Consider the following 21,276-nt stretch of genomic DNA (forward strand, 5'->3'; position numbering starts at 1 on the left):
AAAAATCATGACTGGTATGGAGAAAGTAAATAAGGCAGTTCATAACACAAGAACTAAAGAGCAGGTTTAAAACAAACAAAAAAAGTAGTTCTTCACACAATGCATAGTCAACCTGTGGAACTCTTTGCCAGAGGAGGTTGTGAAGGCCAAGACTATAACAGGATTCAAAAAAGAATTAGATAAATTCATGGAGGATAGGTCCATCAATGGCTATTAGCCAGAATGGGCAGGGATGATGTCAGAATCATAGAAGATTAGGGTTGGAAGACACCTCAGGAGGTCATCTAGTCCAACCCTCTGCTCAAAGCAGGAGTAATTCCCATCTAAATCATCCCAGCCAGGACTTTGTCAAGCCAAGCCTTAAAAACCTCTAAGGATGGAGATTCCACCACCTCCCTCGGTAACCCATGCCAGTGCTTCACCACCCTCATAGTGAAATAGTTTTTCCTAATATCCAACCTAGACCTCCCCCACTGCAACTTGAGACCATTGCTCCTTGTTCTGTCATCTGCCACCCTTGAGAACAGCGTAGCTCCATCGTCTTTGGAATCCCCCTTCAGATAGTTGAAGGCTACTATCAAATCCTCCCCTCACTCTTCTCTTCTTCAGACTAAATAAGCCCAGTTCCCTCAGCCTCGCCTCATAAATCATGTGCCCCAGCCCCCTAATCATTTTTGTTGCCTTCCGCTGGGCTCTCTCCAATTTGTTCACATTCTTCTGTAGTGGGGGGCCCAAAACTGGATGCAGTACTCCAGATGTGTCCTCACGAGTGCCAAATAGAGGGAAATAATCACTTCCCTCGATCTGCTGGCAATGCTCCTACGAATGCAGCCCAATATGCTGTTAGCCTTCTTGGCAACAAGGGCACGCTATTGACTCATATCCAGCTTCTCGTCCACTGTAATCCCCAGGTCCTTTTCTGCAGAACTGCCGCTTAGCCAGGCGGACCCCAGCCTGTAGCAGTGCATGGGATTCTTCCGTCCTAAGTGCAGGACTCTGCACTTGTCCTTGTTGAACCTCATCAGTGTCCTTAACCTCTGTTCACCAGAAGCTGAGAATGGGCTACACAGCATGGATCACTTAATGATTATCTGTTCTGTTCATTCTCTCTGGGGCACCTGGCATTGGCCACTGTCGGAAGACAGGATACTGGGCAAGATGGACTTTTGGTCTGACCCAGTATGGCTGTTCTGATACTGAACAAAAATAAGGATTACAGCCCAGTCCTCCTCTCTGGTGCTGCTTGGCTAGCAACACACTTTGTTGACCAATCTGCAAAGTATCATTGGTGTCAACTTTGCATGCTGTTCATTCTTTCCCCTCAAAACTGGAAGGAAAACTATATATCTGTGACCACCCTGGAGAAGATTGAAGGTGTTTGGAATAAAGGGGAATGGTGTCAGTGAGCACTTGATACCAGTGTGTCAAGATTTCCTAACATGAGGTATTCATGGCGGTACCCAGATTTCATGAGGCTCATTGGCATTAAGGTCTTAACATTTCCATTTGCAATGCAATATTAAACATATTTCACCATTATATTTTGCAACAGTGTCCTAAGCACTGCATATGGGCATGAGTTGCACAGATGCATTAAAAATAGCTGGCATTACAAAAATTTAAGAATTTAGAAAACAATGTAAAAACAGCACTTGGGACTTGAAGACGTGATTGTACTGCACAATGTGCATGCTCCATCCAATATAACTACATTACTTTGTAATGTTTCATGTCACTCCATATATTAGAGCTGTTATAGGCATTATATAGCAGGTATTAGATCAACCAGTTTTAATTTTATTTAAATATCTTGCTATTGAAATACTAAAGCTCGGCTTGTCTGACTAACCTTGTAGACTAGAAGAAATCAGACTGCTGTGCTGGGAGACGGAGTTTGGAAACAGTGGGCTTGTTGCCCCTGGGGTTAGTTTCTTGCATAGCTGAGGTTAGAAGGAGATAGCAGGTGTTTGCTGCACAAGTGTTTCTCATCTTCCAGTAGTAGCTGTAGCAGTTTACTATCAGGTGAAGAGGAGGCTGTTCATTTTGCCACCCAAAGGTAAAGCTGTGGATCCACAGGATAGAAGCTCAAAAGATTTGGGAGGTACTCGTTTGTTCATGTGGCGATTCAGCACTCAGGCGGCTGAGAGAGTGCGTCGCTGGCATCGCAACACCATGAATAGCGTAAAAAAAAATCACTACCTCTGTCAGTACTGTGAAACATGTTAAAAGGCACCATCCTGCTCCCATGGAAGTCAGTGAGTGTCTAACCTTAAATGTTTGACCCAAATACTAGCTCAGCCTCTTTATGAAATCTCTACGTATGTTTAATATTTCTTTTTTCCGTTAATTTTGTCAGCACTTTATTTGCCATATAACATTGAAAGTTCTTGATACTGGGTCCCTAATTGTATCCCTTTCTTATTCTCTCCTTCTTCCAGACCGATCTTTTCTTATCTTCCCCAACTGACTGCATTACAGTCCCTCTAAGCAGGGGCATTTGTAAAGCACTACTCTAGAACTGATGCTATTGCAGTCCCATAGCTATGGATCATGCAGCAGAGATGAGGGGGGTGAGGTAAAGCACTGTGCTGAGAGTATGTTTCCCAGAATAATAATAATAATACTCATGTAGTACTTTTCATCTTACTCACAAAGGTGGGTAAGAATTATCACCCCCACTTTGCAGATGAAGAAAGTGAGGCACACAGAAGCTAAGCAACTTGCCCACGGTCACACAGCAAGTCACTGGCAGAGTTGAGACTAGCACTCATTAATTCCTAGTTCCCAGGCCTCTGCATAATTCCATCCCCTTCTCTATCATAAGCATTGTGTTCAGTGCTAGGCCCTTCAATTCTAGACAGATACTGCAAATAGGGAGGTAGTTCAGGGAAGATCAATGAGAATAGTTAGGGAATCGGAACTACTTTATAAGGAAATACTCCGTTGGGGGTTTTTATATATACTTGTCTGAGTGACCATTCTGGGGCCAGTGAGAACTGAGTCTATTAATCCTTGAAGGGTGTAAACATGGCTCAAAAAACTTGTATTAGAGAGGCTTATACAAAGGAGTGTAACTATGAGAAACTGAATGAGATTAAGAAAGCTAAACTTTAGGCTGAATGGCAGGAAAAGGCCATGTAATAGTTTCCCAGAAGAAATGACAGAAGCCCAATTTCTTGGGACACTTAAGGTAAGACTAGATAAAGCAATAAAGTGTATGCTAGAGTTGGCTGAATAGGAAAAAAAAAATTCAATATAGACAGCTAATTTCCCTGGTAATTATTGAATAATATATTCTCCAAATAGTATTCAGCCACCTATAGAGCTGATTAAATACCACAAAAAATGGACAAGTTATTCAACAAAAATCAGTGAAATTCATCAACTAGGTATTTGATTAATCCTATCTGGCCAGCCCTAAAATGGGCTATAGGGAACAATCCTCCACTGACAGAGTGATGGACTATGCATTTCTAACTGCGCCGATCCTGTGATTCACAACTCAGAAACTGGCCAAGTGCAGCAGCTCCCACCCCTCGTTGATCTGACCTGTAAATTCAGGTTAATGTTGAATTGTCCCACTAATCCAGCCTTTGAATACTTTCAAGAAAAACAAATGTAATATTTTTAAACGTTATGGTTAGAGGTTGAGAGTCATGGGATTGAACTTTGTGGTATCTCTGGGTTATTTTGTAAGGTGGGGAAGGAAACAGGAAATTAAATTTGGAATAAAATTATTTAATTGAAACATTGAACTCAGAATTTTCACTTAGCACTTTTTGCTGAAGTGAAGCCTGGATCTAGATTAACAGGTGTATTGCAGGCAGGATTAAGAGGCATTAGCAGTGTTGTTTGGGGAAGTTTACGCGGCATAATTCTCTGCTCAGGCCTGTGTATTACTCCCCCACTTCCTTCAGCATCAGCTCAATACTCCTGATTTGAAACTATGCTTTGGGAAAACATGAATTAAGATCCATGTTTAGGAAATTATTATAGTAATAAAATGTGTGTGCATATTTATTTTAGGTTGAATCACAAAGCACCTAACATTAGAACTATGCGTTTAAAAAAGAGACATTTTAAACTGACACAAAATAGTCTGTGGTATTGGAGTTAAAATTTACATGGTCACGAGGGATAGTATTTAGAATTAGAATTTTTTTTTCGTAGTTTGATCTATCCAGGAAAACTCTTCCTATCTGCATTGCTCAAATTGAACCTATCAGATTGGATGAAAAATAAAATATCTGAATATCAATGTTTTTCTTTTTCATATTTAGGAAAATCCCTCCTGCGGCAGATAGCCCCATGCCTTCTCCAGCAGCACATATCACCACCCCTTTTCCAGCATCGGTTTTACAGCCTTTCAGCAACCCCAATGCAGTGTATATTCCTTCAACACCCATCAGCTCAAGAATCACATCTTCTTACATAATGACATCAGCCATGTTATCGAACACAGCCTTTGTGACAGCGTCGGATACGAATTCCATTGTGTCACACACCACAGCTTTTCCTCATGTGGCCGCAAGTTTAAGTATCATGGACTCAACTTTTAAGGCACCATCAGCTGTGTCACCAGTGCCAGCAGTCATCCCTTCCCCATCCCACAAACCATCCAAAACAAAAACCAGCAAATCCTCAAAAGTCAAAGACCTATCGTCTCGTAGCGATGAATCTTCAAGTAACAAAAAGAAAAAGTCACCGTCTTCTTCCTCTTCATTATCTTTGCAGACATCCTCCTCGTCTTCATTTTCAGGGTCTCACAAAAAGAACTGTGTCCTGAATTCTAGTTCCACTTTGAACTCCTATCAGGCTACATCTTCCTATAACAGTATGTCTGTACACAATACAAACAATGGAACAAGCCCACTCAGTGCCAAATCGGAGCCCTCAGGACGGACTTCATTAGCAAGTAGCTCAACTGACTCAGTAAAACACATGAGCATGGTAGTAAGCAGTATTGACTCCTCTAATTTGTCTGTATCCTCCTTTGTGCACCATTCAGGGGATCATTCCCTGGCAGCACATAATGCAGTGTCTTCTCTACCCCTTTCTTTTGACAAATCAGATGGAAAAAAACGTAAAAACTCTAGTACTAGTAGCAAAGCCTGTAAAATCACTAAAATGCCTGGTATGAATAGTGTTCACAAAAAGAGCACTGCCAACCTTATTTCTACGGTGCCAGATCCTCCAAACAGCTCGCTCTCTCGCCAGGTAAGGGATTCTTCCAGTTACTTCTCTGCAGGTCGTTTGCCTTATTTGAAATGTATTGAATTGTGAGAGAACTGGTTTTACAATTGTCTCAGACTCTGTTTTTCATCTTCTGACTTCCTGTTTAGGCTGATGCAAAAACGTTTTTGCATTTGTTTTGAACCCAGTCTGGAAAGGAGGTTCAAGTGTGCAAAACACCTTTGTGATCCTTTATTCAAATATTTTTGTTTTACAAGTGATAACAGTTCTAATGCAACTTTACAACTAGCTATTTATGTTTTAGATCTCAAATTGAGGGGGAAGGATGGGGAAGTTAATTTCAGAAGTTAATTCCTGCTCTTTGTTCATGGCTTGGTACAGTGCATGCAAATTCAATATGTAATCTATCTCAGTATAGCTCATCACTGCACAGCTCATCAGATTTGGTTTCTTTATATACAGATGTTTTGCTTTTGGAGCGTTTTTTTTTTTTTTTCATAAACACATGCAAAATAAAGGCCTGCTCCTGAAAGGTGGAGAGTACCAATCACTCCCATGGATTCAGTGGCTGTTTTGTGCTCTCAGCATCTTTCTGATTCCTGACCTAAACCAAACTCATTTTCCCCTTTGAGCAGAACTACTCATTCACTCCCTTTTTAGGGGGTTGGGTCCTAAATGAATTGTTCAAAGACTGGTGACGACATCGGTTCTGCGAGTTAGGATCCCCTTTATTAGACAACAGTCCTTATTCTGGTGTACAGTAACTTTTCGATTAGTGAACTCAATAAAGCTAATAAAATAGATTTATTTCACAGTTGGAACCAGGAGAATGAAAGTTCGCTTTACATGTGGATTTGTTTTAAAAACATTCTAATTTGTTTTTATTAATGCTCAAATAATTTTTAAATTGTATGCATTACACAAAAAGCATAGTGACTGCTTTAAACATCGTGACTGAATAATTCAGATCAACATATTTAAAAGAGATGGAATGGTAGTTTTCACAGAATACTGTGACTGTTGGAACAATCCACAGTGCACTTATTACAAAAAACAAAGTAGTAAAAGGGCTTAAAAGAAACTTGTTAAAAGGTTTCAGAGTGGTAGCCATGTTAGTCTGTATCAGCAAAAAAACCAAGGAGTACTTACTTGTTGCACCTTAGAAACTAAAAAATATATTTAGGCATAAGCTTTTGTGGGCTAAAACACACTTCATCGGATGCATGCAGGGGAAAATACAGTAGGAAGATATATATACACAGAGAGAACATGAAAAAATGGGTGTCAAAACAACAGACTGGACTTCTACATAGAGTGCTTCCACCGACGTGCATGGGCTGAAATTGTGGAAAAGCAGCATCACTTGCCCCAAAACCTCAGCCATGCAGAACAGAACACCATCCACAGCTTCATGAACAACTCTGACATCATAATCAAAAAGGCTGACAAAGGAGGTGCTGTCGTTTCATGAATAGGTCGGAATATGAACAAGAGGCTGCTAGCCAGCTCTCCAACACCACTTTCTACAGGCCATTATCCTCTGATCCCACTGAGGGTTACCAAAAGAAACTACACCATTTGCTCAAGAAACTCCCTGAAAAAGTACAGGAACAAATTTGCACAGACAGACCCCTGGAATCATGACCAGGGGTATTCTGTCTACTACCCAAGATCCATAAACCTGGAAATCCTGAACGCCCCATCATCTCAGGCATTGGCACCCTGACAGCAGGATTGTCTGGCTATGTAGACTCCCTCCTCAGGCCCTACGCCACCAGCACTCCCAGCTATCTTTGAGACACCACTGACTTCCTGAGGAAACTACAATCCATCGGTGATCTTCCTGGAAACACCATCCTGGCCACTATGGATGTAGAAGCCCTCTTCATCAACATTCCACACAAAGATGGACTACAAGCCATCAGGAACAGTATCTCTGATTATGTCACGGCAAACCTGGTGGCTGAACTTTGTGACTTTGTCCTCACCCACAACTGTTTCACATTTTGGGACAATGTATACCTTCAAGTCAGCGGCACTGCTATGGGTAACCGCATGACCCCACAGTATGCCAATATTTTTATGGCTGACTTAGAACAACGCTTCCTCAGCTCTCGTCCCTTAATGCCCCTCTACTTACGCTACATTGATGACATCTTCATCATCTGGACCCATGGAAAAGAAGCCCTTGAGGAATTCCATCATGATTTCAACAATTTCCATCCCACCATCAACCTCAGCCTGGACCAGTCCACACATGAGATCCACTTCCTGGACACTATAGTGCTAATAAGCGATGGCCACATAAACGCCACCCTATACCGGAAACCTACTGACCGCTATACTTACCTATATGCCTCCAGCTTTCATCCAGACCACACCACACGATCCATTGTCTACAGCCAAGCTCTAAGATACAACCGCATTTGCTCCAACCCCTCAGACAGAGACAAACACCTACAAGATCTCTATCAAGCATTCTTAAAACTACAGTACCCACTGCTGAAGTGAAAAAACAGATTGACAGAGCCAGAAGAGTACCCAGAAGTCACCTACTCCAGGACAGGCCCAACAAAGAAAGTAACAGAACGCCACTAGCCGTCACTTTCAGCCCCCAACTAAAACCTCTCCAGCACATTGTCAAGGATCTACAACCTATCCTGAAGGACGATCCCTCACTCTCACAGGTCTTGGGAGACGGGCCAGTCCTCGCTTACAGACAGCCACCCAACATGAAGCAAATACTCACCAGCAACCACACACCACACAACAAAAACACTAACCAAAGAACCTATCCTTGCAACAGACCCTGTTGCCAACTCTGTCCACATATCTATTCAAGGGACACCATCATAGGACCTAATCACATCAGCCACACCATAAGAGGCTCGTTCACCTGCCATATATGCCATCATGTGCCAGCAATGCCATGTACATTGGCCAAACCGGACAATCTCTACGCAAAAGAATAAATGGACATAAATCAGACATCAAGAATTATAACATTCAGAAACCAGTCAGAGAACACTTCAACCTCCCTGGTCACTCAATTTCAGACCTAAAAGTTGCAATTCTCCAACAAAAAAACTTCAAAAACAGACTCCAACGAGAGACTGCAGAATTGGAATTAATTTGCAAACTGGACACCATTAAATTAGGCTTAAATAGAGACTGGGAGGGGATGGGTCATTACACAAAGTAAAAACTATTTCCCCATGCTAATTTTTTTCCCCTACTGTTACTCACACCTTCTTGTCAACTGTTGGAAATGGGCCATCCTGTATCACTACAAAAGGTTTTTTTTCTCCTGTTGATAATAGCCCACCTTAATTGATTGGTCTCATTACAGTTAGTATGGCAAGACCCATTTTTTCATGTTCTCTGTGTATATATATTTTCCTACTGTATTTTCCACTGCATGCATCCAATAAAGTGGGTTTTAGCCCACAAAAGCTTATGCCCAAATAAGTTTTAATCTCTAAGGTGCCACAAGTACGCCTCGGTTTTTTTACTTGTTAAAAGAAACTCCATGTGGTATAAACTAGTTCATGGGTTCTCACCGTCGGGGGTCACAAACAAAGCTGGGGGAGCAAGGGAAGAGTTATGGCCATACTCTCTCTCTTTATGGATAGATGGCAGTTTGGGAACCCAGTGCTATTTCTATTGTAACATGGGGTCATGGTATTGAAAAGGTTGTGATACACTAGTTAATTACTATAGCTATTTTAATACATTGAGCTGGTATTTGTAAAATTAGCCTTTATTTCCACAATAACCTGTATCTTCATTTGATTTTAATTGCTTTTATAAATAGTAATGTTAAGGGGTTTTCCCTTTCCACTTTAATTGGGTGACAAATTCTGAACAGTTTGTCTTTTAGAGCAGGTAGCTGATTGTCAGTCCCTCTAAGTTCTGTTGCTGGGGTCTGGTTCCTCCCAGATCTGTCACTGATTTGCTTTGTGACCTTAGGCAAATCATCAAACTTCTGTGCCTGATCTGTGAACTGCCTGTGTCTTCACCATCTATCAAATGGTAGTATTTACATTTTTCAGTGGGGAGGCGGGGTGTGGTCAGAAGCTTTTTTCTTTTTTGCTTACACTGAAACAATGGTACAGCCACCCTTGGATCCCTGATGCTGATTCCCAATCAGAAGTAGGAAAACTTAAGTCAAAGTAAAATAAATTCATCTTAATCACAGTTCTGTGCACCATTCATAGCTGTTTAACAGCACAGTTTCCCCCCTGAACTTGCTTTGTTGCCACGGATTGTATGTAACACAGATTCCACCAGAGGGCTCCAAAGCAGCAGAACCTCCATGGAGGGCATTTCATTGAACATTCTGGTAGCTAAAGCAGAGATGTATGAGGCAATTTCCAAAGCACCTTTACTGAGCAGTTGGTTATTGTTTTAATGTGCATGTGCTCAGACCACTGAATTCAATGCAGTTTTTAAATATCTAAATAAACAGAATCAAATAAAGTCGGTTACGATGGCCCACCTAAATCTAGGATGGAGAATTGCCACTAATTATAGAACTTTGAAATCCTTGGAGAAAATGGCACCATATGAGGGCAAAAGTGTAAGGTGTGAGAATAAATAAATTGTGGCCAAATGCATACCGATAAAACCTTTATTATGATTTATTATTTGTATGCAGTGCACACAAAGCTAGTCCTTTCCATGCGGGGTTTCAGTCTAGAACAGTGGTTTTCAATCTGTGGTCTGCGGACCCCTATGTCTAAGATTTCCAAAGGGTCTGCACCTCCATTTGAAATTGTTTAGGGGTCTGCAAATGAAAAAAGGTTGAAAACCACTGGTCTAGAGAGGAGAGAGAGCTGTAGAAGACAAGACAACTGCAAAACCCAGAAATGGGGATAGCTTTGCGTGAGGCTTTTTGTTTTGTTTTAAATGAAAACTCTCCCTCCATTTGGACATTGCAGAAGTGAGTTTTTAAAGGGAACATGAATGAATAGAGGATGGTTTGGGAAGGGCATTCCATACATAGGAGCAGCACAGAAATGGGAAAAGAGGACGAATAGGGCTCTCAGACTGGTGTAGTGGGCAGAGTGAAAAGCCCCAAGGGGGGCACCATTATATATTTTCTCTCTCCTGCTACCAGTAGAGCTACAATAATTACATAACCTACGAAGAGATTCTTTATTTTGGCTTTTGAAAATGGATAATTTTATTTCTTTGTGGGGGATAATGGCATGGTTTTTCATTTGTGGTTGATCACATAGCTTAGGCATTTAGCTCTGTCCAAATGGCCTGGATTTAACTTCATCCCCAGACAATCATTGGAACACCCTATATATCAGCCTTAGCTTCCCCTCTCCATGCCAGTGCTTTTGAAATATGTGCCCCCAAAATACTGGGATGCCTTAGATACAAGAAACTTTTAATATCTCAAAAGGGAGGAAAGTCAGACTATAGATGATGTTATTACAGAATATTAGTACACATAAGATCTTGGGAGCAGGGACTTGTCACCTTCTGCCTGAGTGTCAGTAAGTAGCATGGTTTGAAGAAATGAATGTGGGGGTCAAACTTGGGAAGTCCTGAGTTCTAATCCCAGCTCTCTCACTGAGTTGGTGTGTGACCTTGCACTTTCACTTGTGCTTCAGTCTCCTAAGCCAGTGGTTCTCAAACCAGGGGTACACGTACCCCTGGGGGTACACAGAGATCTTCCAGGGGGTACATCAACTCATGTAGATATTTGCCTAGTTTTACAACAGGCTACATAAAAAGCACTAGCAATGTCAGTACAAACTAAAATTTCATACAGACAAAATGAAAAAGTGAACTATTTTTCAGTTCTGTGACACTTGTATTTTTACATCTGATTTTGTAAGCGAGTAGCTTTTAAGTGAGGTGAAACTTGGGGTACACAAGACAAATCAAACTCCTGAAAGGAGTAGTCTGGAAAGGTTGAGAACCACTGCCCTAAGCTGTCAAATGAGGATAGTACTAAACTACCTCCCAAGGATGTTGTGAGGATTAGTTAATATTTGTACATTGCTTTGAATATGTGAAACACTGTTGAAGTAATATTATTATTGTAAAGCACACGCACAAGGATGGCACTATGTAAAACAACAAAATAATATGAACCATAGGGCCTGTCTTATCTGAATATTTGTAAATGTGAGACTAATATGTACCGATAAACTTCCCTAGAGTAAGAGGTTAAGTACATGGAATAAATGTCTTAGGAACATGGATATTTAAGCATCATACAATATTTATATAAAAGTGTAATTACAGTTCCACTTTAAAACATTACCTTGGGAACTAAGTACACTATAGGTGATTATGATGGAGCTCAGTGTAACTGGCAACTAATCATCTTTGCAACAAGGAGGCAGAAGTATGGGTACATAATAAAGACTGTGCACATTACATACTGCATGTATTTATGTTACATACAAATCTAAACTTGTAACTACCTAAATATAGCAACTGAATAACTTTATTCGCCTCACGTGTGACTATTGAAAAAGCTGGGGGATGAGGTCTTCTGTTGGAAAAGTTCAAAGCCAGTTTAAAGCTGGATTGAATCTTGACAGGCTGTGTTCTTACAGTATTTGTGTTTCTAGAATTCTACGACAGATTAGTGTTACTGGGAATCTTGCTGCTGTTCCCTGATGTAAGGTTGGCATTTTGTAGGTCTCCCCTTATAATAAGAGAGCAAGGGGCAGGGCACTGAAGGGCTCAGGTGACTGGTGATAGGGTGTGGAGCTCTTCACATCTACCTCAAATCTGGCCCAGGGAGGCAATATCTGAAAGCTTTACCTTTTAATGGCTGTGAAATAGACCGGTTTATATGTGGAATAAACTGATAGCTGGCCTCACTCTAATTCCTGTGTAAAGTTATCCCTATCACCAAGAAAGCACCACCATGACTGGAACCCTTTTATTACTCATCACCTTAGAGTGCCATGGACCAGACGGGCTCTGACTCTGAACTACCCTCCCACTCTTGGAAGTAATCCCTCCATGTCAGGGTTAAGCACTACCAGCAGAGCTGTGTGAGGAAGCTCATGCTGCTGCAACCACATGGTTAATCTGTTCTGTTTATACACCAAGGATTCCGTCTCCTGTGTTATCACATTCGCAGGAGCATTAAATGAATGGGAGTCAAGAGGCCTGGGTTCTACTCCCAGATGTGCCACTGACTCACCAGAGGACAGAGGCATATTGCTATTCCCAGAAGACTGTGGCGGGCGCCAGACACCCTGCCACCAAAATGCCGCCGCCAAAAAGTGGCAGCAAGGAGAAGCGCCCCCGCCGAAATGCCGCTAAGAAACGGCAACTCTTCTCGGTGGCATTTCGGCAGTGGGGTGTCCTGCGGGCGCACAAAAATGCCCTCACAGGTGCCATGGCACCCGCAGGCACCGCAGCTCCCACGAGCACTGCGTTGGGGACCCCTGCCCTAGAACAAGTCACCACGCCTCTCAATGCCTGTTTCCTCATCTGTAAAATGGGGACATAATGATCACCCACCATTGTAAAGAGCAATGAGACTTACCAATGAAAAGACTTACCAGTTCAAAGCGTTGTAAGTGGGGGAGGAGTTAAACGGACCTTAATTTAATTTGAAAATTGGCTATAATGAATTTTTCATATCATTCTCCTGATAGTATCCTATAACTCCCTGCTGTGGACTTGACATGATGATGCCTTCAGTGGCTAGGAAAAGTGTTTACATGTTGCAGTACTCTGTAAACAACCCATACGCTCAGCTTATTCCATTAGTGACTGTAGATGTCAGGCACTGGTTATCTGCATGCAGTACTGGGAAGGTCTGTAACCATACGTCAGACTTGTCTCTGATATGAGTAAAAGAGAGGACTTGTTTTGGATAACATGCATAGAGGCACCAAGATTGAGTCAAAACAGCCCCGAGGAAAAAGGTTAATGGTTAATGTTAAAGGTTAATGTCATGAACAGGTAGGACTGAGACAAAGACCAAGCCCTGATAAATGTGTGGAGTGGACAAACAACAAAAGATAGGACCTGGGGGAAAAGGGAAAAAGGCCACAAAGCTGGTAAAAACCCAACTCAACTCTGACCAACCCCATACGCTCTCATATCCCTTCTGCCACGAGCAGCAAGGAAAAGGAAACAGTCACTGATCTTCAGTGTGTGTCTCACTCCACTCAGGAGAGAGACCTTTGCTTCTTCCCCAATGAATGTTATAAAATCGAGACGGTTTGACAATGAAATTCATTGCTCTGGTAAATTACCTTTTCCAAACGTGTTTGTCAGCCACACACCAGTACCAATCCAGGATAAGCATATGTGATCCCTGCATCCTCAGAGAAAATGCTCCTGAGGCTTAAAAAGACAACATTCCCCAGTACTGAGCGGTTATAAATGCCTGTATACTGCACTGCTAGGGCACTGTAAGGCATGGTATAATATATACAGAGAGAGAGAAAAACCTAACAGAGCACTGGCATCCATGCAAACCCTGGGATGTGCCATGGACAATTTTATAATAATATTTTGACTAAATTTTATCTAAATATGTGTCTACACATTACGTTGCACTGACTCTCAAAAAAACTCTGTGGTCCAGTAAAGTGATCTCACTGCAAATTTACACTCCTGGGGTCAGATCCTCTGCACTGGTTTCTGGAGGCTTTGTGCTGCCCATATCAAGCAGCTGGTGATACTCTTTGTATAGGAAAGATTTCAAATGGTGTCATTCCATGTAGCCAGCTCTATCCCACGTGCTCTGAGCCTCCCAATCCCAGCACAAGGGTGTACCAGGGCAGGGCAGGGTGGACTGAGCAGAGTGTGCTCTAGCAATCCCCAGACACCTGCACTGTTATGCCAGAGTCCAAACCAGGACCCAGCCAGCCGCAGCATATGAGGGATTAGAAAGGTGGCTTGAAACTACCTTTCTGCCCTGCCCTACCCTCCCCCTGCATCCGGCACCAAACACAGCTCATTTGGACACACGGATCAGGTTCATAGTTTGTCCTCTCTTAGCTGTGTCTACCTCATACTCTCATACACACACAACTTCCCCACATTTGAAACCCTTTTCAGACCATTTGAAAATAACTAACGGGGTCAGAGTTAAACAGAAAGCATGCTATGGATAGAATCGTGAAGCAGTGGCCGTAGCTCAGCCCACTGAATCCAGGCACTGTAAGGCATGGTATAATATGGATCATAATCCCCAGTTATGGGGCACATGGAGAAGAGATTTACTACCTTTTCCATCACTCTTTTTATAATCAGACATTCTAACATATTCTGTGCAAAAACACGCCTTACCATTAAACAACCCTGCCCCAGTAGATGGAGGCAGAAGGAAGCATTGAGAGGTGAGCAGGCTAATACAACGTATATAGAAGAAAGCATGTAAGTGTCCCTCTCCTCAAGTGCAATGCAAATTCCCTGTCCACTGGGCTAATAAATGAATCTGGCTATACCTTCTTGTGCACCGTAGAAGGACCATGTCAGTCTGATTGAAAAATGCTCTCTTCCCTTTTTCCTCTGACCAACTAGCAGAGGGAAGGATTTGCTCTGAATCAACATGTGTTATGGCTTTGATACTCTGTACAGGGAAATAAACATGTAGAAGCAGAGAGAGAGGGCTCTGTGCAGTTGAGACAACATATATATCTATGAGAAATAGCTAGAAAAGAAGCAATTGCAAGGGTCTGTAAAGAGTCTATAATGCTGAAAGGTACAATATAAAGGAATGGATGCAACAAACCTATTTATGAAAGTAACAGACTCAGGATGCAAACTGAAGCTAAAAACAAGGAAAGGAACTTAAGGGGCATTGGGATACCTTGCTTTACGCAGAGGGTGATTAATATGTAGAATAAACTATACAAAAAACAGAAGCAAGCGCCATACTTTGACTATACTTTAAAAGGATTTTGTTAGACAACGTGTAACAAAAGGGGTTTAAGGGTGTAAACATTAAACTAGGGGTATGCAAAGTATCTTGCTCCATTCTAAAATTCAACAGTGTAATCAAAATAGTCATAAGTGTACCCCTACACAACAGTCAGAGGTAACAGAGTATAATACAGCACTTCCCATTTGCAGCTGTTAGGGCTGCAGATTCACAGGGACAAGTACTGGAGGCTGACCAAGACACACAGCAAAATGTAATAAATTTTGAGGTCAGAAATCCAAAGGATTACTGAAGACTCAGCAGCTTGATGCCTTTGCAATGGGTCCACTAGCTTGAGGTGCTGCAATAGATTAGCTGCAGCCCAGTGCATCAGTCTGAAATCAGCTTGTAGCCCACAAGTCAAAGTCGAGTCACTACAAGCTAGACAGAGGGTCCGTCTGATTTGTTGTTTTTCTGTCCCATACTGTTCCAGTTAGTGTTTCTTATGTGCTTTGTGAAGTGTAACTACATTTGCCTGCCTTAACAGGTTCACTGAGATCACTAGGAATATATCTAAAGAAATTTGTTTTTCAATAGACAGTAGCAATGTTACCTCTGTTTTCTAAATAAATGTAAAAGGTGCTTTCAACATGAAAGAAAACAAGGCCAATACAGGCTTTCCATGCATCTGACAACAATGTGCCTTTCAATACTATTCAATTAATGTCTTTCAGATTGGAAAAAATAGCAGTGTAGCTTTGTCACAATCCAGTCCTTCAAGTACATCAAACCCAGTACACAACAGACAAGTAAGTTTTGCGGTTGTTGTTTTCTAAGCAAAAGTGCACTTAAGTAGTCAAATACCAGATACTCTGTCAAGTAATGTTTGAATCGTTTTATGTATTAAATTATATTTTTAATCTTTGTCCTCTGTAGATTTAATCCTCCTTTTATAAATTAATATTAGATTTTTTCCCCCTCATTAAGATTCTTTTTGCAGCAGTTTATCGCTCCCAAAGTGTGTATGAATGGTGAGTTTCCTGCATATTGTTGGCCACGCACACCACAGCCCAATCAATTTGTTGTTTGCCTGGCCAGCTGTCTCTGATGTGGTGGAACACCAGCCAGCAGCAACTGAAACAGTGCTTTACACACAAAACTCACTGCAAAAGGAAACTGACTAGGCTGATGCAGTTACAGCAAAGAGTAGTAGGACAGAGAAATGTTAGAGAGGAGGAGACAAGGGCTTGTCTACACAAGGAAATTGACTGTCATAGCCATACAAACCACTCTGAATCTGAGTCCTTCCCACACCATCAGACATCGCTCAGGGCATGAACAACGCTCTGCCATCCCTCTCTATCATACTCTTTGCTGGAATGACTACCTTGTTGTGTTTGTATAACGCAGCTTGTTTGAGAGGGCAGGTTGTTGGCCTGTTGCTCAACCTGGAGGACCTGTCGACTGCTTTTCATTTGGTCCCTACCCTTTGACATGTCCATCTTGGACAGCCCTACCAGGAGTTAAACTCCCACCAGCCTAGCTCTCAGGGTCATTGGAACACACAAGCTTTCCCACTGTATCAAGTCCCTAGAGAAGGATAAGATATTCCCCCATAGCTATTCCCCATATGGACCGTCTCCTCCAGAACAGAAATGACTTTATTCAGGAATATGAATGCCACTCACAAAGCAGTCAATGCTGGTCAATTTTCCCTGTGTAGACAAGGGAGGAGAGAAATAAACAACAGAAATAGTGATAATCCTAATGCTGATAGTTTGCATCATTTTCCCCCATTGACAATAATCTGAATCACCATCATCTAGAGATGAACTGCCAAAATATGACCTAAAATAAAATAATTTATTCCCTCTTGCTTGCTGATTTAAAGGAGGAAGTACATGGAGGAAGAACTACTAATAATAAATAAATGCATTGGAAAATCTCTCCTTGCACACTGGCTTTTATTTTTGAGAGAATGACATCCAAATGCCAACAGCAGTCAGGGGCAAAAGCTGTTACAAGGCATAATACAGATTTTTGGTTGATTCAAGGGGCAATTCCTGTTTTGTTCATTCAGCTGCATCATCTATACACAACCCCAGGAATAACGCTTGTTAGTTAACTACTGTACTGGATCCACCAGTGAGAACCCAAGAGTACAAAACATTGATTTTGTGGCAGTCGTACATAAACAGAAGCTATTACACTGTTGCCAGCTCTTACAGTCTTATCAAGCACTGCAATATTTGGTGATTTTTCTAAAGCCCCAGCTGTTAGTCACTGAGTGAAAATCTGAGCTTTCATTTTAAAAAAAAGTAAGGTTCTAGCCCTCACAGTGACAGCTGAAGCTTGAAAACATGAACCCTAAACGCAAATAAACCAAAATATATTGTTGTTTTTAAACCTCATGATTTAGTGGGGCCTGACTCAGAGTTTTTGAATGATTGGGGTTAATATTGATAATATGAATTGGCAACAGAGTGCTCTGGAAGTCAAATATTAGGTTTATGCTATATGGCAATGTCTCTTTGTAAGATTTTTGTCAATTACATAAACTGATCTGGTATCTGAAAGTTGTAGCAATCAGGATATTGTCACAGTAGCCCGCACTGTGTAGTTTTTAATAAACCATAATGGAGTTGGTAAAGTGATTACTTTACATGAAAATGTCTTCTACCTGTTAATGTCAGCTGCGAACTAAAAGCAGACTTCCCCAGAATTACTGGCCATAACATCCATCCCTGCATTAGATTTATAATTAATCTCTTTTTTTTTGTCTTTGTAATATTTTTAGGTACCTGAATGTTTTAATATTTCAATCCCTCATTATGGTTTTTTAATATGTATAACAGATCACTGTAGTAAGAGGTGACAATGCACTGTATGTCATTTGGGATTACAGCAACTTTTCTGCCTAAGGCTAGTGGAGATGTGATGTATAAGGAAGAGATTCTTTAGATCTGCCTCCTGTTTGTTATTTCACATTTGCCCTGATTCTTGTGTTCATTAAGTCAGTGTATCGCTGAATCTTTTTTTTTTAAACCCTACACACAGAAACATGGAAACATACAGCATATTTGATACAGCTTCTTTTCACTGGAGTCTAATGTAATGAGTTTATTTCTCAAAATAGATTAAACTTTACTTGTTATGAGATTTAAGAAAAACAAATTCCTTTTTTAGCCTTTCCAGCAGCAGGTGCATTATTAAAGTTGTTACAGTATTGAATGAACAAGCGCGTGTACTGGGAAATGTTTCATGGTTTTGAAACTGGCTCTGGTTTCTCTTTTAGAAAACATCAAATCGGACTGGTAGGATAAGGACTCTTCCATAGCAAGGAAAAGGAACCAGCCTATAATCTCTAGCTTTCAGCAACCCTACAACACAGAGTTTTTATTTTCTGTGTCCTGCAGGTGGATTTAACCTTTTATCAGTTTGTGGTTCTAAATGAAATTTACAGAAAACTGCTATAATAGTGGATTGTTTAGTTTCTCGCTTGTATTTGCCACTGATCTGTGCATTCTGCTTTGTTCTGTCTCATGCCTTCTCAAGCTATTAATGTTGCTTTGCTCCCTTTGTTTCTTACAACAGTAACAGTGGACATTCCAAAATAATCTAATTCATGTCTTGGATTTTAAATTGTCCCCAAAAATTGTTGTCATTAATTACAAACTACAGTAATCTCTGGATTTATGCTTGTCTTATGGATAAAAAAATATTACCTAGTGCATTTCTCAGCAGTTTGTAACAACTGGGGCATTGCAACTTTAAGAACTAATCTTGATGGATGCTCAGCACCCATAACTCCCATTGACTTCATTGGGAGTTCTGAGTGCTCAGGATCAGGCTCTTAAGGAGTCTGTACTCCAATCAACACATGGAGGATTTACACATCTAACTCCTGCTAAAGTTGGTAGGAACGCAAACATGAAAATTCCCCATATCGTGATGGGAGTTGTGACCCCTAAAATCATACTACTAATTTGCTTCATTAAACAATTTGGGTTTGCAAGGACAGGAGTTGAACAGATTGGTTTGCATCAATAGAATTGCACTGACAGTGTTTCTTATAGGATTACTGATTTTTTTTTATATAAAATGTAGATTTTATAATCAGAAAATTGATACCAGGTACTGGAACATTAGTACAGAGGAGTTCATTTTTATTTCTACAGTGTTAAAAGTGCACTTATATGCTGGTTTAATTACATCTTGGGGAAAGGAGAGACTGCAGATAGTAAGGAGATTACTTTTTTCTTTTTTTAAAAAAGAAGGCTTAAGGCAGATTTTAAGAATTATAAAATGTTTAAGGAATTGTAAATGAGGCTAGACCCTTTGAAAAAAGTTTAGAAGATATTCCTAAAGTAAATTTTTATAGTGTTAATTTTGTAATAATTTATGTTTTACTATATTTCGGAGCTAGCTGACCAGAATAGTTTCAGAAACAGTATGAAATGTAGGAAAGTTTAAGCAATGTTTTATATTTTTAAAATGTTCTTTGAATTATGTTTTTATTGACCATTTCTTCAGACTGAAAAATGTGTACATATCTTTGTTATTTTTGCACAATTTTTGTCTTGTTCGGTTTTAGAAGCAGAACTATGTTGTTGTTTAATTTATTTTGAGTTGTAAAACTGCAGGAATTTAAAAATCTTAGTAACAAAGTTACCCTCTGTAATTGATGAAGTGTCCCTCTGCTTCCAGAGGGAAAATAGTGCTTGTGGGATTCCGTGGCTGCTTCTGAGAAATAAAGCTTGTCAGTGACTGAAGGAGTAATTCAGTCGTTTTAAGGACTTTTAGCTCTTTACATGCATCTTTTAATTGGAAAGCTGGAACCTGGAGATGAACCTTTGAATGCTGCTTAAATTTTTTTCAACTGGCTTAGGCCTGACAGCATTTGGTGAAAGCTAAGTGTCAAGTGAAAACCCCATGGTATTTCTCCCTTCATTAAAGAAGCATTATTTGATTTTATATGTATTAAAAACTTCAGCCTGAAAAGTGAAATGGAAATAAACATTTTTAAAAATGGATATAAACTGGACCAGCCTATAATGCATTATTAGTGTAGCATTCACTCAGCCGTTCTTTTTCTCCCTCATTTGCCTGAAGATCTTGTGATTTGTTTCCAGCAATATAGGCTCAGAAGCTTTGGTTGTTAGACATACGCAATGCATAGGCCCGTCAGCCATAAAAAAAATAAAAAAAGCGACTTGGATAACTTGTATGCCTTCTTTTGTATCGTTGTAACAATTGTAAATAGTGCTGATCGACCTTTGTAGAGAATAGTTTATACAGCATATTCTATTATTGCTGATTCTCAGTGAACTATTGTTTTAAAAAAAGAAAAAAAATGAAATTTTTCTATTTACACCTTATATTTTGTTATGCTGTTGACCCATGGCACTTTAACAAAACTCTGTGGGTTTTGCATAGCTGGTCAGTCATGGGGTATATTAAATAACTGTTGTTGCACAGAAATGAATTTGCACCTGCTATATTGTGCTTTCCTACTTCAGATTTTAGAAATTTTTCCAGAAAACTTTTGAAGAAAGCATGTCCAATCATTCTAAAAAAATAATGCCATACTTGTACAGTCAATTTCTTTTCTACAGTCCATATTTTGTAACACTAAGTATTTTCATTCTTTGTCCTGCACCTTTCTGTGTTAGCAGTATCAAATAGAATTCATTCCATGCTTGTGATAATTGTAAGCAGAATAAATGTCTAAAGTAGGTGTAAATAGTAAATTCTATGGCTTACAGTTTTAAAAAAGGAAAAACAGAACAAACATGTATCTGATTGATACTGCCATGGTTCAACACCGGGCCTGGAGATATTCTCTAGTGAGCGATTGTATTTTTTTGTTTTTTGCTTTATTATTATTTTTTTTGTAACATGGCTTTGTAAATAAAATAATTTATATGTTTGTAAGAAAAAATGTGCAGTGTCTTCTTTAACTTTCAAAACAAATGTGTGTGTATATATTGTGAAATTGCACTTTGCTTCATTTCACAGGGTAAGATTAACTCCTGTGCGGAGAACCAACCAGTTGGACTAAAAGGGTTCTGTGATGCTTTCTCGAGGTGCCCAGAACCGTAAGCCACTGTTACCCCTCTGCCTCTGCAGGTGAGAGCTTTGGCAGAGCTTAAACTGTGAGAGATCCCTGCCACACCAGTCGGTTGGTCTCGCCAACAAACGCCTCAAGAATTTGCCAGTCT

The 21,276-nt window shown here is 40.4% G+C and overlaps 1 protein-coding gene across 8 annotated transcripts in view; it reads left to right on the forward strand.

Moving 5' to 3' along the window:
- The window catches only part of ATXN7L1 (ataxin 7 like 1), a 203,032-nt gene extending 182,036 nt beyond the window's left edge, over window positions 1-20,996 (forward strand). For all 8 annotated transcript variants that reach the window (XM_077835519.1, XM_077835520.1, XM_077835527.1 and 5 more), the window contains 3 exons: window positions 4,281-5,217; window positions 15,790-15,864; window positions 18,351-20,996. In XM_077835519.1, the coding sequence (XP_077691645.1) occupies window positions 4,281-5,217; window positions 15,790-15,864; window positions 18,351-18,392 (1,054 nt within the window). In that variant the 3' untranslated portion in view covers window positions 18,393-20,996. The remainder of the gene's footprint in view (window positions 1-4,280; window positions 5,218-15,789; window positions 15,865-18,350) is intronic.
- Window positions 20,997-21,276: the final 280 nt, after the last annotated feature.

Source organism: Eretmochelys imbricata, chromosome 1 (genome assembly GCF_965152235.1).
Source record: "Eretmochelys imbricata isolate rEreImb1 chromosome 1, rEreImb1.hap1, whole genome shotgun sequence".
Classification (NCBI taxonomy): domain Eukaryota; kingdom Metazoa; phylum Chordata; order Testudines; family Cheloniidae; genus Eretmochelys; species Eretmochelys imbricata.